Source organism: Girardinichthys multiradiatus, chromosome 21 (assembly GCF_021462225.1).
Source record: "Girardinichthys multiradiatus isolate DD_20200921_A chromosome 21, DD_fGirMul_XY1, whole genome shotgun sequence".
NCBI lineage: Eukaryota > Metazoa > Chordata > Actinopteri > Cyprinodontiformes > Goodeidae > Girardinichthys > Girardinichthys multiradiatus.
In genome coordinates, this window is record NC_061813.1 from 24,108,251 (window position 1) to 24,126,139 (window position 17,889).

The following is a 17,889-nucleotide window of genomic DNA, read 5'->3' on the forward strand; positions in this document are numbered from 1 at the left end:
CAAACTTAGAAGGTGCAAATAGAAGCCATGACCTTTGCACACAGAAAGAAGCATGCATAAAGGCGGACAATTGGATAAAACAAGCCACCTCCTGGTTTGGTGCAGGCTCCCAGCAAGTTGACCACATTCAGATGGTTTCCAATATGATTGAGGATCTTCAGCTCAGTCATCAGAGCCTTGTGTTCGCTGGCTGTGGCTCCCTCTGGTGGACAAAAGGTAGAAGAGTAAAACAAGTGACTGAAACTGTCTTTCAATTTGCTTTAGCATTAAGTAAAAAGATGAAGTCAGCACCTTTGAGCATCTTCACAGCCACAGTCCTGGAGCTGGTAGAGCTGTCGATGCCAAATGCGGACGCCTGCATCACTTTACCAAAGGCTCCGCAGCCGAGAGGTTTCCCTGTTAAAGAGAGATTGTGTGAGAGTGGGAAACACGGAAACAAGAGGTGTGTCAATTAATTACTATTATTCACATCCATTCCAGATGGGAGATGCTGATAGGAGATCTCATCAAATGTTCATCTAGCTGCATCCCTCCCTGATCATAGAGGGAGTTGATTACTTCCAGTAAACACAGGTTAAGTACCCCATGTTGCAACTGATTAGCCTACCACAGACAACACAGACCCGGAGTCTGATTAATGGAATGAGAGTCACTCCCAATAATAACCAGATAAGACCTATGAGAAAATCCTTGTATCAGTTCTGTGATCACAAACACCTCCCTCCTTTCCCACTAAGCTCCAAACATTGGTCTGATCTCACAAATAGACTGCTGTACAGAAATAAATATACATTTTTTAATACATTAAAGAAGCATACCTAATTTAAGAAGCTCCCGAGGGAACTCCCATTGGTTAGGGTCATACTGCAGGCGCTCACATTGCTCCATTATGGGTCCCTCTCCTGTATCCACTATGATCGATAAGTAGTCTGCTTTGTGGCTGGGAGTATTTGGCTTTGGAGCAGAAAGAGAGTATTTTGTAAAAAAAAAAATAATTCTGATGAAAAAAAACTTTTTTAAGAGTAGAATTTACACACAGAATTGAACTTAAAGCTTAGCAAGACTGGTATAAACATATTTTGTTTTACAGTACAAAAGCAAAACTTTTTTACTGAGGAGATATTTCCAGCTTTATGGGTTTATAGTAATTGGATTTATGAGCTACAGTGCTTTGCAAAAGTATTAATACCCCTTACATTTGTCACATTTTGCCACAAACTTCAATTCATTCTTCAAAATTTTAAGAAACAGACAGACACAAAGCTGATGAGAAATGATGAATGCCTTTCAACGTTTATTACAAATAAAAAACTGAAATGTGGGTCATGCATATGCAACTCAGCCCCCTTTCCATCTCATATTCCTTAATTAAAAAATGTCCTCAGTGGTTACTTAGTTAATAACCAGAGTCCACATGTGCCTTTACTAGCTGTTCTGCAAAGGCCTGTATGGTTTGTTAGAGAATATATTTTGAACAAACAGCATCATGAAGACCAACAGACACAGCGGTCAGATAAAGTTTAAAACTGGCATCATATTACAAAACAATATCAAAAGCTTTTCACAGGTTAGTGTCATCCATGACCTAAACTGACAGGTTGAGCAAAGAGGGTACTATTTAAAGAAGCAGCCAAGAGGCTCATGTTAACTCTGAAGGAGGTGCAGAGATCCACAGCTTAGGAGGGAGAATCTGCTGACAAGACAATGAGTTGGTAACTCTATCTGGGCTTAATGAAAAACTGACAAAGGCAAAGGGAAAGGCAATGAAAGAAGTCATACAAAGAAGAAGGAGCAAATTTATACAGGAAGGTGCTCTGGTCAGATGAGACCAAATTATACTTAAAAACCCCCAACATTTTAGAGGCTGTAGGAGATGAGCTGTAAACGTACAGCCAGAGATACAGTGGAATAACAATGGCCCAGTCAAAGTCTTGAACTAAATACAATGCTGAATTTGAAAATTGCTATTCAAAGAACCTCTTAATTCAAACCTTGAGTTATTTTAAAAAGAAGAATGGGCTAAAACTTTGGCCTCTGGATGAGGAAAGCTGATAGAGACACATACCAAAAGACTCGCAGCTGTACATGAAGAGAAAGGTGGTTCTCCATTGTATTGACACCATCTACAAAATTCTAAAGCATGATTTTTTATTTGAAAAAAAGAGAAAAGAGAAAACCAAGTATAATTTTTCTACACCCTGGCAAATAGCCACTACTTTGTGCTGGTCTATTACATAAAATCCCAGTAAAATTCTTTGAGGTTTGAATTTGTAACAAGACAAAATGTGAAAAGGTTTGATGGACATGAATACTTTGCAAATCACATTTCTTTTATGCCAAATCCCACAAGTAAAGAGTACAATAGTTGTAATTTATTTGTCTTTGTTCTCTCACCTGTTTCAGTTTACGAATGAAGAGTGTGAGCAAGAGCCAGAAGAGGGTGGCCACCACACAGGTACAGGTTAAAGTGGGAATTTCCAGAAAAGAGGCTTCTGATGCACCTGTGCACACGCAAACACAAAACCTTTGTCGTTAAGTTTTCCACTGTTGAACTGGACTTGATCTGGAGTTTTTCAGGCTTCTTGGTGGTCTTTGAAGGGGTTTTTCCAGTATACTAGAGCTGCTGTCTCAAAACTTTGTATATATATATTTTTTTTCTTTTTTAAGATCAGGAACGCCTTGCTTGTCTTCAGCCTGTCCACATAAATAATTAAGAGCCCAAAATTAGTCCATATTCATGTCCGTAATGAGTGTAAACTGCTGTCTGCGGCTAGATATATAAACAAATGCCTTCTCTGTCTGGAACAATATTAATCAAGGATAATTTATTTCCTGTCATAACAGATTACAAAAGTGAAAAAAAAGACAAATCCTTTGAGATAATTTCTAATGATCATATTTTCTTCCTGATTTGATAGCCATTTACACCATTACACTGTTCTGTAAAACTTCCATCTATTCTTCCCATTAACTCCTCCAGTTTATTATTATCCTTTTTTTATAATGGGATGGTGAAGAAATGCCCAGCTCAGTGCAGCATGGAGTCTCCGTGAGATGCAGGCTGGGCCCTTCCGGAGGAAATAAAAATGGGAGACGGCTTCCTTCCTAGCTCATCAGGACACAACACACACACACACACACACACACACACACACACACACACACACACACACACACATCCCTTCTCTATCCAAACCTGGACTGGGAAGTAAGCCCACCACAACTGCTACCAGCAAGCTCCATCTCCTCTCCTACCTCCGGATGTGTGTGTGTGCATGCAGGTGTGTGTATGAATGAGGAACACCGAACAAAAGACAGAATGCGTTTATGTTAGGACTTACTTTGATCAATGTTTACTCAGAAACATAACATTCATCATCTTCCATTAATAGAACTGACACAACACACCTCTGAGTCTAAAAACTACTTGAAACAATGTGATATACTGTACTATGTGTGCACTTGGAGACTGTGTGACTTTTTACAGAGCTGGGAACAATGCACAATAAGAAATGTTCATATAAGGAGGTGCACTTGCTTTACGTTTCATCAAACGGCTAATCAAAGGCAGAGTTTACTTGAAGAAAACACATTTTACACCTACTGTTAACCCGTATGTAGGCAGAGCTCTCTGCAGATCCTCTGTCGTTGGTGGCCAGGCACGTATACATGCCTTGGTCATCGACCGTGATTCTGTCTATATGGAGAGTCCCATCTTCCGCTGATAAGACGATGCCTGACAAGGGAAGTGGGAAACGGCTTATTAACACCAACCCACAGCTGAAGCTTACATGTTTAAGATGTTTTTCCTACCTGATCCCTGTTGCAAAACCCGTTCGTCTTTGTACCACGTGATGGTTGGTGGTGGGATTCCTTGAGACTCACAGCTGAGGATAACCGAGCTGCTGGCGTTGACGGTGCAGTCTGTCAAATTACTGAGCAGCACAGGAGGCTCCAGAACTGAAAGAAGAGCGAGATTCATGCAATTCTTGGATTGTAGGCAGAAGTTGGCATAGGACCTCTTGTCACTAATTCTCAATTGGGTTTATGTCTAGACTTTGACTGGGCCACACACAAATATACATTTAACTTCACCATTTCCATGTAGCTCTGCCCCAGTCTCAAGCCTTTAGGTGTTGCTATGTGTTTAGCTGCATCAATCATTCCATCAGGCCTCAGTTTTATAACCCAAGAACTTTATCCCTGACCTCATCTTACCCTCACAAGCTAAGATGCTTCAACATCCCTCAAAAATCTTGAAAATCACGTAACATGTTACCATCACTTCACGAGTAAGCACTACTTTATGTCGGTCTATCAAATAAAATGCAATACAATATATTTAAATATGTGGTTGTAACATGGCAACCACATATAGCCAACTGACCACACCCTGTTCATATCTGCAGCGCTGCAGACCACAACCAAAAATATATTTATGAGGTCTGACGTATTTGAAATGTCTGAGAATTCAGACATTAGAAAAGATACGTATTTTCATATTTTTTCTGAGAAAAGGAAAGCAGTGAGAGGCTTTACAAGCATTTATTGTGTAACTGCTTTAAAAAAAAAGAAGGATTTAATGATAATAGGAGGACTTCAGGACTAAGCTTACCTAATGATATGTTTAATTTACTTCAAACAATCTTTAATGTATTGGTTAGCACATTGTTCAGAATTTATTGAGTTGTTCATAAAAAAAAACAGAATTGGGTTGAAATAAAACCCATGCTATTTTCTCCCCATTTTCCTGGACCTGTGCCATTTTTTCACAATAATTGTCCTCTACTGCAAGCTGAAAACTGGCCTGGGTTTTGTTCTGTGAGCCTGCAGCAGTTTCAGTCCTCTTGGGCGATTTCTTCTTAAAATCGCATGTGGTCCAAACCCTAATGCAACAATGCATTATTTCATCATGAGCATGGGGCTCACAATGAGGTGAAAGCAGATCGTCAAGCACTATAATTAAACTACAATGGTCACTAAAAGTTATTCCCAAAATGTTTTAATCTCATGGTTTTATTATTATCCCCTTTTTCCTCTCTCTACCTCCACCAACCCCTTTTTTCTTGTCAGTCACCCTCTGTCTCTCTAGTAATTCCCCTGTGAGGGGCCCGAGGGAGGAAGTTGATATGTTTAACCCTGATTGTGTGGGGAACAGCAGTAAAAGACATGGAGAAAAGTCACTTAACCACTGCAACTGATTGTTGTTTCCACTATCTTCCTCCTGGACAACAATTGATGATTGTCAGCAGGGGCCGGGGGAGCCTGACAGTGTCTGATTGGCTGATTGTTCCTCCGGCTCTATGCGGGGGCCTGTAAATGTGGCATTGTGGGAAGTGCCATTGTGTGCTCTTCCTCCACACAAAAGCTCATTCCCACGTGAAAGAGGTGCTCAGCCGGAGCGCAGGAGCAAAACTACGGCTGGGTGGGGCCCCAGGAAGCTGAGGTGAACCCAATTCCCAAGAAACATGTTCAAACTTAAAAAAACAAGACAAATTATATTGCCTATTATTCTAATTAGTGAATATGAAACTGATTTGGAATGACAACATTATTTAAATATTCAGATGGAAGCAAACAACTTTAGGGTTCAAGAACGAGAAGTGAAACTGTGCAATTTCACCAATACTGCATACAGGTCAAGATTGTCTGGGGAACAAGGTTTGCAAATTAGTTAGAAGGCCAACATAAAGGTCAGCGGTTACCTTTATTAACACTGACTATCTGCTTTTCCTGAATAAATAGACAGGAATAAAATAGAGCAATCAGAATTTGAGTTTTGAAACTGTATGTAGCGATACATGTAGCTAATGCAACAATACTAGGCAATATTTGGCTCATGAGAAGGACATTTTAACAGTACTCTTGAACAAATTTTAAGGATGTGACATATTGATAATTAAAGATAACAAACACCCTTAGTTAGCAGATTTTGGGCAGAATATTATCCTTTTTTTCAATTCTGCCTTTTATTAGGTTAGACATACATGATAAGTTGATATTAGCTGGTTAATTAGTCGAGCTACCTGCTCTGGTGAGCCTGCAGTCAGCCTCTTAAGAAACATAGCAATTGTCGCTTGCCATATGTGGCTTTACCTTGATAAAAGTGATGGGTGCACTCCTTTGGTCTCTACACGATGACTGTTGTATTTTTTGCAACCGGAAATATTTTCAGACAGCTGATTTTTGAGGGAAACGGGTAGTCGACTTCTCCCAGCCAGCTGACTGGTAGTGTGCCAGTAAAGAAGGAACAATTTTGTGTTACTCTATGTCTCTACAGTCTGAGAAACCGCTGGTCACTCCGACACTTTCTCTCCTATCTCATTAAAAGGACTTTAAGCACAGAGAACTGCTTTCTGTGGTTTTAAAATTTATACTTTTGAGAAGCTTGGTAAACTTTGATGCAGGTAATGAGCCCATGCCTGCTCTCAAACTATTGTTTAATTAATTTTGATAACCTGTTTAACTTAGAACAACCAGTCAAAGTAGAGATAATTAAACGCAATCTAGATTCTTAAAAAAAAACAATACTCTTTAGTTTTAAACTCCAGTCCTCAATCGGCTGTTGTCCTGCAACTTTCAGAGATCTCCCTGGTGCCACACACCTGCATCAGATCGGTAAATTACCTCCTCAGCACGCCATCAAGTTCCACAGAGTCACATAGAAAACCGAATTATTTGATTCTGGTGTGTTGAAGCAGAGACACATCTAAAAGTTGCAGGACATCGGCCTAAGCCACAGTGCTTACGAAATGTTGTTTCTGGTCTGTTATTGTTTTATCACGTAATTTCAACATGTAGTGGTCCGCCTAGACCAGGGGTCTGAAAACTTTACAATCCAAAGAGCATTTTCTTCTATAGATGTTGATATTTGGTGTAAATGATGAAGCACATAGTTTCCAACCTAATGTCAAGATAAATAGATCTGATATGTCATGGGTTTTAAGTGTCATTCTGTTGTGGAAATTCGATGCAATTATTCCATAAAGAAATGAAAAACTGCTAAAATCTGCATTTATTAATATATATGTATATTTTAAAACATTATTTATTCTTTATCATTTTTATTATTCAAGTTATTAGGAGCCATTATGGAAGATCCATAGAGACACTTCATATTTGAAACAACAAAAAGATGCAATTTAAAAAAGCCTAATTTCAATATCCCACGTTCATGTTACGACCTTGCTAAAAACTAGGCCCATAAATCAGCTGGTTACAGGAATCCAGTGATTGTCAGCTTGATGAGTCCCAACTTGTGACTGGCTGGTCGGAAACTCAACGTGCCGACATGTTTCCAATGAGAAAACGCATGTTAAGTGTGAATTTAGCAGGATAAAGCCAGTTTAAAATGTCAACTATGTAAGTATTTTGTCTTAAAATAGTAAAGGTTTACGGCCACTCATGACAGGACTACTGGATATAAATATTTTAAATGCTGTTCTAATGTATCTTCTTAAAGGGAGATAGAAACCAGCTAAATCGGTATTGACAGGTCAAATGTTTAGAAAAAATATGTAGATGGAAACTGGCTATAAAATCTTATTGATGCAACTCTAGAATAAATACTACTAATATGCTTTTTAAATATATATTTTTTAAAGGTTCTTGATTGGAAAAACAAAGTGAAATGATTGGTGATAAAAAGGAATAAGACTTTGAAAGTCTTACTATGAAAAATGTTACAAAGCGTTTACTCCTTCACATCAAGCTTTAATGACAAAAAGTGAAGCTGATTCTGAATTTGAACTGATGAAAACTGCAGCTTAGACATAAGTTAACATTAATGTCTTGGTAGAAAATCATGAGGTTACAGGGACTCACTTGTGACCTCCACCTGGGTGTCCAGGTGTATCTCCCGCCCACTGATGACATGCAGGGCGGAGCATCTGTAGGCTCCAGAGTCCCTGCCAGTCAGGTTCTTTAACATGAGGACCACAGTGTTGGAGAACTCCCCCGGTTCGAGGAGATGGATGTTCCAGGCGGGAGTGTGGGATTCTCCCGTGTCATTCAATTTTCGCCATGACAGCCCTGTGTACAGGTGCTTATTTGCAGAACAGGTGAGATGGAGGTCCCCGCCCTCCCTGGCCTGCTCCAGCTGGTTTACACTAAAGCCCTCTGGGACATCTGTGGAAAAAGTAGCACAGCTTGGTGAGAAAACTTTACAGACCTGCTGTTTGATGGGAAAAAGCCCTCTCAGTTTCTTGACATGGGTCCTGACACCAGAAGAGCAGATTCCTCCACTTTCCTTACCTTTGATGACAATGTTGAATGGCTATTGTGAGCAAAAACAGTGAGTGGAATACAGTGAAAAGGGTTTTATTTACTTTAGCCATTTGAAACTTCCTGTGGAAATGGCTTGAGAGTTTCCTGATGGCAGATAGTGTTTATCTTTACCGAACACCCCAAGGCCTCCAGAAATAAAGCGGACCTGCCAGTCCAAGGAAATACGCTGCACGGGGAAGTGGAACGATAAGAGCCCCAGGTTCCTGTTTCGCTCTTGCTCACATATAAGCAGCTCAAAACAGCCCAGCATGCAGACTTAGACACACTCCATTAAATCATTCAAAAACAAGACAAAAAACAGTTTGACCTGCATTTCTTGACTCAAATGTAATATTTCATGGCAAACAACACTGCAGAGTGCAGTATAGCATGCATCCTCCATATACCCTAAAGCTCTTTGTTGCATGAAGACTCTATTTTTAAGATCTCTGCCCTTTATGTGTTTTGCAATGGTTTTTTCCCCCAATCTTTGTGCAGTTTTCTTTCACTTTTACATTGGTTACTGTCCTATTTTACATGTTTGCTTTTCTTATCACACATAAGAGAAGGGTGATTTTATTTAGTTTCTTATCTACTTAAAAGGTCAAATAATAATCATAAAAAATGCATTTCTGTAAGATAAAACTCACAAAGCGAAACAATACTACCTATAAACAATAGTATTTCCTTACCATACAGTCATATAAAGGAAGTATACCCTCTTTCAAGTCTTTCATGACATTATAAATTATTCTGGCCTAACCGGTTCTAAATTTATTAAGGTCTTATCCCACGATACAGACACATAACAGATACCAAGCTATTAAAGAAAAAAACTCTTCAAAAACATGAAATGTTACGTCTTAAAAATTAAGTCGGCCTACACCCACTCATTCAATAGCTTGAAGAGACACTTTTAGCAGGAATAACTTGAAGCAGTTGTTTTTGTCTAAGACTTTATCAATCTTTCATATTGTTATGGAGGCATTTTAGGAAACTCTTCCACCTTTTCCAGATTTGCAGGGTTTTTTATACACATTACATGGTTTTATGACTCATTTTCACTAAAGCGTTAGCTCACATTTGACTCTAAAATACTTTGTACACAGAAAAGTTCATGTTCGACTCAATGACTGCAAGGTAATCAGGTCCTGTGACTACAAAACAACCCAAACCATCTCTTCTCCACCACCTGTGCTTGACAATTTATCTGACGTTTGTGATGATGTGCTGCATTTTTTTAAGCCAAACATGGTGCTGTGCATTATGCCCAATTATATTTGGTGCCATCTGCCCAAAGAACATTGCTTCTTACTACTTGAGGTTCTTGGAGATACATTTATGGAAAGTTACGTCATGCTGAAATATTATTTATATATATATATATGCGTGGGTTCTCACCAGGTACTCCATCTTCCTCCCACAGTCCAAAGACATGTCTGTTAGGTTAATTGGTCACTCTAAATTGCCCTTAGGTGTATGAATGAGTGTGTGCGTGGTTGTTTGTGTGTTGCCCTGTGACGGACTGGCGACCTGTCCAGGGTGTACCCCGCTTCTCACCCATAGATTGCTGGAGATAGGCACCAGCTTCCTCGTAACCCACTATGGAATAAGCGGTAGAAAATGACTGACTGACTGATATATAGTGTATATATATACACACGCACACAACCACAACATTTCCACAGTTCCTCTTGCTGCATAATTGATTTAAGTATCTCTCTTTTATACTTCTTTGCCTTCATATCAATTTCAATATAATTTGATTTGTCTGCCGAAATAATTAGTTTGATCATTTCTGTTGTGTGGGTCTAGCAGATTTATGTTTGTTTTTAACCTCTGTAAAGCACTTTCTGTCAAACGTGGCTGTATGAAAATGGCTTTATAAATAAAGTTTGATTCAATGATGGCTCAATTTTCCACTTCTCAATAGTCTTTTTCGCTGCAAAATGATACAATTATTTGGAAATTACCTTTTAACCCTTACTTGGTTGACAGGCAGCAACAATTTCTTCTCCAAGGTAGTTTCTGTTGTCTTTCTAAATTGATCTTATTGTAAAACATACCTGTATGCTTCAGAAGTGCACACTGCCAAACCTCCTACTGTTGTAGATATGGATCAATAAGTGTGATCCATATCTACAACAATCCTCTGTCTCCCGCACCCCTCTCATATCTGCCCCACTTCAGCTCTGTGTCTTGTCTTCTTTTTGGAGCCTCTTTTTGCATATCTTCCAAATTCTGAGTTATGGATTTGGTCAGCTTGTCTCTCAATGCAATTGATCTGTCACCTTTTGGACTCTGTGGTGGCCTTGTGTTATGTTGAGTGATTGGTTGTGTTTTCTCTCCTCCCTCATCATAGCTCCTTTAGTTATTGTTTTTCTTATGACTTAGTATGGTTTTCTTTGTTGTCATTGTTGCCATTATTATTATTATGATTATTATTGTGCTCTGTTTTCCTTGGGTTCTTTAGTTTAGTTCCCCATCTGGTATCTCTGTGTTTTTATTTGTGGTTAGGTAATTGTTCTCCCCCCTTGCACTCTTCTGCTTATTAGTTTCTTTTTCTGTTACTCTTCAATTATATTCTATTCGGTCTTTGTTTCTTAGTCCTCCCAGTCTGGTTCTCTTTATCTTAATTCTCCAGTCCCTCCGTTATAGGTTAGCTTTTGTTATTGTTTATTTTTATTCTTGTCTTCGCTTCCTCTGTCTCATTCACAGTTTGTTCTTTCAGTATTGGTTTATAGTTTCTGTTTAGGTCTGCTCACTATCTTGTCATTAGTCCTTTTCCTCATTTAGTTCTATTAGGTTCACCTGCTCCCTCTGTCTCCCTGCATCCATGTCACACCTGTTCCCTGTTTCTTTGATTATCTGCCCTTTGTTCCCCTCTCATGTTTCTCTGTGTATTAGTTGGTCTGTGCTCTTTGTTCCCTGCTGGTTCCTTGTGTGTGTTCGTCACTCCTTGTTCCCTTCCATGTCTATGCTTTGTTTATGCTTCGCTTTTTGGGAAACCTTGCTATGTTTTTGCCATCAGAACCTGCAGTGTCTGTGTAAGTTTTTGGATCCTGACTCTGGTTTGCACCTGCAGTGTTTGCTACGTTCTTGATCTCTGTAAATAAAATGAATAATTATTAAGATGTTCCTGCCAAGCTCTTGTCTGCACTTCAGTCCACCCCAAAACCTTACTTTGACATGATCAAATTTTCTCGATGAGAAGACAGGGTGAAGGGGAACCCTCTTGCCCAGACGGGACGTTTTTCTCTGGATACACAATGGACCCCTGGCAGAAGTGGAGGATTGTATGTTTGTCAATAATGTCAGTCGAGGACGTGGAAGATATGTATATAATTGGATGTTTGATATCAGGATTTCTGCTTTTTGGAGTCAGCGGTTACCTGGCATATTGAGAAATTCGGAGGATGACAGCAGCTGTTCTGGCAATTGTGAGGCTGCCTGGCATGTATGATGGTATCTTCAGGGCGATCAGCACTCAGACTGAGATGTTACGTGAGCTGAATCGCAGACTGGATAAGGTCCTTACACAGGATCGCAGGCAGGTTGCGGTTCCTGGACTCAGGGGTGAAATGGAATAAATCTTGGAGAAAGTTGTTCGCTTTGATCTGGCAAAAGAGCAGGAATTTGGCTGTTTGGATTCGCCTTTGTGAAGCACCAGCGAGACTCTCAAGGCTGACGGAAAATTAAGAGTCAGCCTAACCCAAATAATTGTTGTTTTCTGAATCTGGCTCCCCTGCACGGCCTTGATGGCTGGCTATCTTCAACTTCTGCTGGAAGTTATGTAAACATGACGCTCTGCTCCCTCTGCCCCCTTCCCTGAGGACATCTGTGGAGCTGCTCAGAACTGTGTGGCCAGTTGATGAACATTACATCGTACCATCAAGGACAATGGTCTCTGTGATAGTGCTTCATGGACTTACTTGTACAAACTCACTTGCACACACACACATGCTCAAGATAAACATATGCACCCCCTCACACCACCTTCACCGATCCCAGCATGATGTTGTTTTGTAAACTTGTTGCTTCTTTGTGCTGAGGTTTTTTGCAATCTCAAACCGTATCCTGCTAAGGATAAAGTGTGAAATAGGATTTTCTCCCTCTACTTACCTAATGTGGTCTCTTTTCTCATCTAGCAAGGGCAGCGCCTGTGAGTGGGCAGCAAAGCCTCAGTGACCCGTCCCCCCTTGTCTTGTGTCATGATGTCTGTTTGGATGGGTTGTACTGGAATTCTAATTTCCCCTCGGGGATCAATAAAGTATCTTTGAATTGAAATGAATTGAATTGTATCAAAGGGCCTGGTACCCCATACTCCTGGAGTACCCTCCACACCTCCACAAGATTCCCAGAGGGACACGGTCGAACACCTTCTCTAAGTCCATAAAGCACATGTAGACTGGTTGGGCGAACTCCCATGAACCCTCCCGGACCCTGCTGAGGGTGTAGAGCTGGTCCAGTGTTCCACAACCAGGACGAAAACCATACTGCTCTTCCTGAATCTGAATCCTCCGAATAAACCTTACCAGGGAGGCTTAAAAGTGTGACTCCTCTATAGTTGGAACACACTCTATGGTCCCCTTTTTTGAATAGCGGAACTACCACCCCGGTCTGCCAAACCAGTGGAACTGCCCACGATGGCTACGTGATGCTGCAGAGTCGCATTAACGAGCACAACCCTACAACATCCAGAGCCTTAAGGTACTCCAGGTGAATCTCATCCACCCCTGGGGCCTTACCACTGAGGAGCTTTTTTAATCATTTCTGTGACCTCCACACCAGAGATTGGAGAGCCTGCTCCAAGGACGCTGGATGGTGGACCAGAATCGCCTGGAAGCGGTACAGAAATCATTTTCCATGGCTTCTTCGAACTCAGCCTGACAGCATCCCTCACCGCTGGTGTGCCCCAGCAGGTTCGAAGATTGCCGCCATGACAGGCACCAACAACCTTGCGACCACAGCTCCGGTAAGCTGCCTCGGCAATGGAGGTGCAGAACATGGCCCACTCTGACTCAATGTCTCCCACCTCCCCTGGAACGTGTTTGAAGCTCTCCAGGAGGTGGGACTTGAAGCTCCGCCTCATGGGTGACTCCGCCAGGTGTTCCCAGCAGACCCTCAAGATTCGTTTGGGTCTGCCAGGTCTGACTGGGCATCCTCCCCCACCATTGGAGCCAGCTCACCACCAGGTAGTGGTCAGTGAAAAGCTCCGCTCCCCTCTTCACTCGAGTGTCTAAGACATGCGGCCGCAGATCAGATGACACAACAACAAAGTTGTTCATTGAACTGTGGCCTAGGGTGTCCTGGTGCCAAGAGCACATATGGACACCCTTATGCTTGAACATGGTGTAGTTATGGACAATGCATGACAAGCACAGAAGTCTAATAACTAAACACCACTCGGGTTCAGAACGGGAGGGCCATTCTTCCCAACCACACCCCTCCAGGTCTCATTGTCACCGTGAGCGTTGAAGCCCCCAGCAGAACAAGGGAGTCCATGGTGGAATCTGTGGTGTGTATTTTTGTACACTTAAGGTTAGATTTAAATCTTTTCAGAACTTGATAATCAGATCATTTGTATTGTTTAATTGTGTTTCATTATGTGGTATATAAATTCCTTCTCCTGACTATATGTTTACTATTTAATCAGCCACGTAGTCAGGCAAATCAATGATTTTCATTTGCTTTCTTTAATATGCTTTCAGCTCCCTATGTCAAAGTGATATGTGGTTTAGATGCCCCTGGGTATGAAAAGACTGTAAGTTAAGCCTCATTGCAAACCAGTGCGAATATATATTCCTTTAGTGCGTGCCTGGTTTACTGTAGTTAGGCATAAAATCATTGCATAAAAGAATAAACTGAGGAGAGCAAATGGAAGTCAAGTTACCAGTAAATGTCTTTAGTTTGATTTTCTATGATGACAGGGAGAGAAAAACCTAAAAAAGCTTGTGTACATGTACTATAAGTAACAATACAACGGCTACTTTATGATGAATTTTGTCTCAGTCACCTGTGACATAGAAGGGAACATCCAGCTGGTCTGTTCCCACAGAGTTGGAGGCGATGCAGCGGTACACTCCAGACACTGAGGCCTCTGCAACAGTTAGGACCCCCACTGTCTGCGTAGAGACCAAACATTCTCATGAACATGGGGCTATTATGAAAACACTCATATCAAAAATATCCAGACTTGTTATCTCTTGTTTTAATGGCATATTTTCCATTGAATGAACTGACAAACAGGGGAGCTGGACCTTCTGCCCAACATATTATATAGATTCATTACACAATGAGTAATATAATTAGTGTTTATTTCAGTTTATTTTGATGATCGTGTTTTACAGCCATTGGATGGGGTTTTCATTCCCTTTCTCAGAAAATTACATCGGACCAAAAAAGTAAGTACATAGCTTATTCCATAAATGGCAGTCTAAACCCTCATAGTAAAGACTGCTGTCTTAACACCACAAGCAGGGGAAACTATAGAAGGTCATTGTAAATGAAGCTAGCTGTTCAAATACTGCTTTATACAAGCAAAGGAAAGGTAAGTGGAAGGAAAAGAGTGATAGAAATAAATCTGTTTTAGGCTGGAGTGTATCACTCTTTGTGTAATGAACCTGAGGAGTATATGAGTTTAACTTTCTGAAATGATTGACAGGAAATATTGAACATTTTCACAATATTATATTTCGTATATGTACCTGCATGAGTTTCATTGTTTGAATTGAATTAATGAAATAAAACAATTTTTCAATAATTGTCTCATTTCTGGAGCTGTACCTATCAGTATTCACATAGGTGAGTGTCCATTAGTTCAGTTTGCACAGCAGAGAATAACGTTCTGCAATATTTGTTTTCAAATGCACAAACATACAAAAATATATTTTATTTAATATAAAGAGTAAAACATTTTGTAGGAGAAAAACTCTATACATAGACCTTCAGCCTGCTGTGACATTTCATTTTTTAGGGCTTGTTTTACCTTGTTGTTCCCCTGAAGCACTTCCTGTGTGTGAGTAACACTCAGGATGTGATTGTACGCAGATGTAGCAGGGAGACTCTCCATCACAGGACTCCACAGCGAGGAGGAGGATGTCAAACACCTTGAAGGAAGAGCAGGAGAAGGACAGCTGTGTTGACAGAAGACATAATATGATAACTCCATGTGTGTGAGTGGGTGTATTTTTCCCAGCTGTGCTCAGCAGGAGGGGAACCAGCATACAGGAAAAGGCCTTGATCGTCGCTGCTTGAACATCACTAAACCATTTTATATTAATAGCATCAAGTCCTCTTGCCCTGTTCAGCAAGCTGACCATAGGCGTGTTCTGGGCTGTAAGGTAAAACTAGTTCAACTGTAAAGGATGCAGGGATGGTATTGTCATCGTGTCATTCAGCTTCCTTCCATTCTTAAAAAAGTAATCCCACATTTCCAGGACGAGAGTTCCTGTCCCTCAATGGCTTTCACATGTCTAAATCCATAGATTACTCACCATCCGAGAAGTGGGAACTAGAGCTTACGCAAGAGCGCAGCGGACGTTTTACGCCAATAACCTCATAATGAGAAATTCAACATTACGAAGTGGCATTGCACAGGAACATAAGATGAACCCTAAAATTCACACTGCTTAGTCAATGCCGAAAATAAAGGTTCTTTCTCACTTTTTTGTTCTTCTTTAGCTGTTTGATATAGAAAATTCAACAATGTCTTTAACAAGATGCGTTTCAGGGCAGTTTATTGATAAATCAAATCTGACATTTTATGTCAAATTTCAAACACAACTGTATGAGCAAAATGTTTAGGTTTACAAGTCATAATAATAAAAATATGTCATCCAAGAGCAACTAGACGATTTGAAATCAGCGGGGACACCATTTGTTTTACACAGATTGGTCCTGGGACCAGTTTCCATTTCTGATTTTAGACCATTTCTTAAGCAGCAAAGGTGTGACATTCAAACAAAGATTAACTGTTTTTGTAAGGTTGGATAATCTCACTAGACTGAGCCTATATCAAATAAACTATGTGCTGAAACTAGACTGTTGTAATCAGAAAATGGGTTAAGAATGATTAAAATCAAAGAGACAGAAATATGCAGCTTACCTTCCAGGCAGAACCTGAGACAGAGTTCTGTTCAGAATGTTTTAGTGATTACATTAATTATTCTGTCACACTTTCATCTGTCTGCATGGTATTTCAATAACCAACATTCAGAAACCACCTTTATAAGCATGTGATACTGTAGCATATGTAATTTGATCTCCGGCCAAGCTAGCCTGCCACTGTTTTTTTTCTGTACGTATTGTAAAAGTCTTCAGCATCAACGTCACAACTCAGCGAGCCTGTATCCACTACAAAAATGCATCTCTGCTTCTGAATTTGTGCAACTCTGATAGTCATATTACTTATTCTCATGATACTCTATGCACACGCTTTGTCTGCACTTTTGAAGGTTCACTCAGACATATGGATAAATGGATGGATAGATGGATGGATGGACATATAGACAAATAAATGGAAAGATGGAATTTCAAAATAGTTCAATCAAATGTTCTGGAGACTGTGCAGGAGCCCTATAATAGTTATTTGACCACTTGGGGACGATCACAGACCATGGAACTGTAATTCTCAGACGGTCAGGCAATTGTTAAGTATGAGAAAAAAAAACAGATGGTGGTGAACTACAGCAGGTTGCTTATGTCTAACAGCAGATATGTTTCTGTGGTGGAGCTTTGAAATATGTACTCAACAAAATAACAATAAATCCTCCTCAGGATTTATTTTTAATCGCCTAATGGTTCAGCTTTTTTTTTTACCTATGAAGATCATGTGTTTTTTTATACTTTAGCACATGTTAGTTTTGAACTTGCTCAAAATTGAGTTTACATGGTTTTAAAATGCTGTGACATGCATACATAATCTTGGTAGCATTTTAACTTTTATTGTAAGATGCATATTATGACATATTGCATATTATGACTTATAAGCCTCGTGCAAGTAAGTAGCATTTTATTATAGCATTTTAGCATTATGCTAGCAGCATTTTTGCACATTTATTCGTATCATGCCATCAACAACAAGCTATGATTTAACTTTTTAGGTATTTACATTTTAGGTATTTACAGCACATTTCACAACTATTTTAACCCTCCCAAGACAGTTTTGGATGCACACAGGGTGTATTTACTTATGCATGCTTATGTCACTTTGGATTCCTTTTCTTTTTATCTGTACCCTGAAAATCAAAGAAGGGTACAGCATGTTTCACCCTTGGGAGGGTGTGATCGAGGTGTGGTGCAGTTTTCCAGTATAAATGGTCTGCATGTTAGTTCAAAAAGGCAAATATTCATCTCATCAGCCTTTTCTTGAGTAGCATGTTTTCTTGTGTTCCCCATTTTGCTGAGTGATATAAGGCTTTGTATTTGTGTCCTGTCATACCCCCCTGCCCAGGAGAGTCAAAGATTAGTAATTGCAGGTTTATAGACACTCAATTTATTAAAAAAAACACAGATCACAAAAGTGCTTTGGTTAAATATGCCAATTAATGTGGCAAAGAATGTTAATCATTTCTGTCGAAACGAGGCCTTTTTCACCCCAACTAATTAAATGTACTCAAATTA

At 40.0% G+C, this 17,889-nt stretch overlaps 1 protein-coding gene across 3 annotated transcripts in view; it reads right to left on the minus strand.

Annotated features, from left to right (window-relative positions):
* The window catches only part of flt1 (fms related receptor tyrosine kinase 1), a 51,501-nt gene that overhangs the window by 11,754 nt on the left and 21,858 nt on the right, over positions 1-17,889 (minus strand). For all 3 annotated transcript variants that reach the window (XM_047349672.1, XM_047349670.1, XM_047349671.1), the window contains exons 11-19: positions 15,254-15,374; positions 14,282-14,390; positions 7,825-8,127; positions 3,814-3,960; positions 3,605-3,736; positions 2,395-2,501; positions 819-954; positions 292-396; positions 89-202 (exon numbers count right to left, since the gene is read on the minus strand). In XM_047349672.1, the coding sequence (XP_047205628.1) occupies positions 89-202; positions 292-396; positions 819-954; positions 2,395-2,501; positions 3,605-3,736; positions 3,814-3,960; positions 7,825-8,127; positions 14,282-14,390; positions 15,254-15,374 (1,274 nt within the window). The remainder of the gene's footprint in view (positions 1-88; positions 203-291; positions 397-818; positions 955-2,394; positions 2,502-3,604; positions 3,737-3,813; positions 3,961-7,824; positions 8,128-14,281; positions 14,391-15,253; positions 15,375-17,889) is intronic.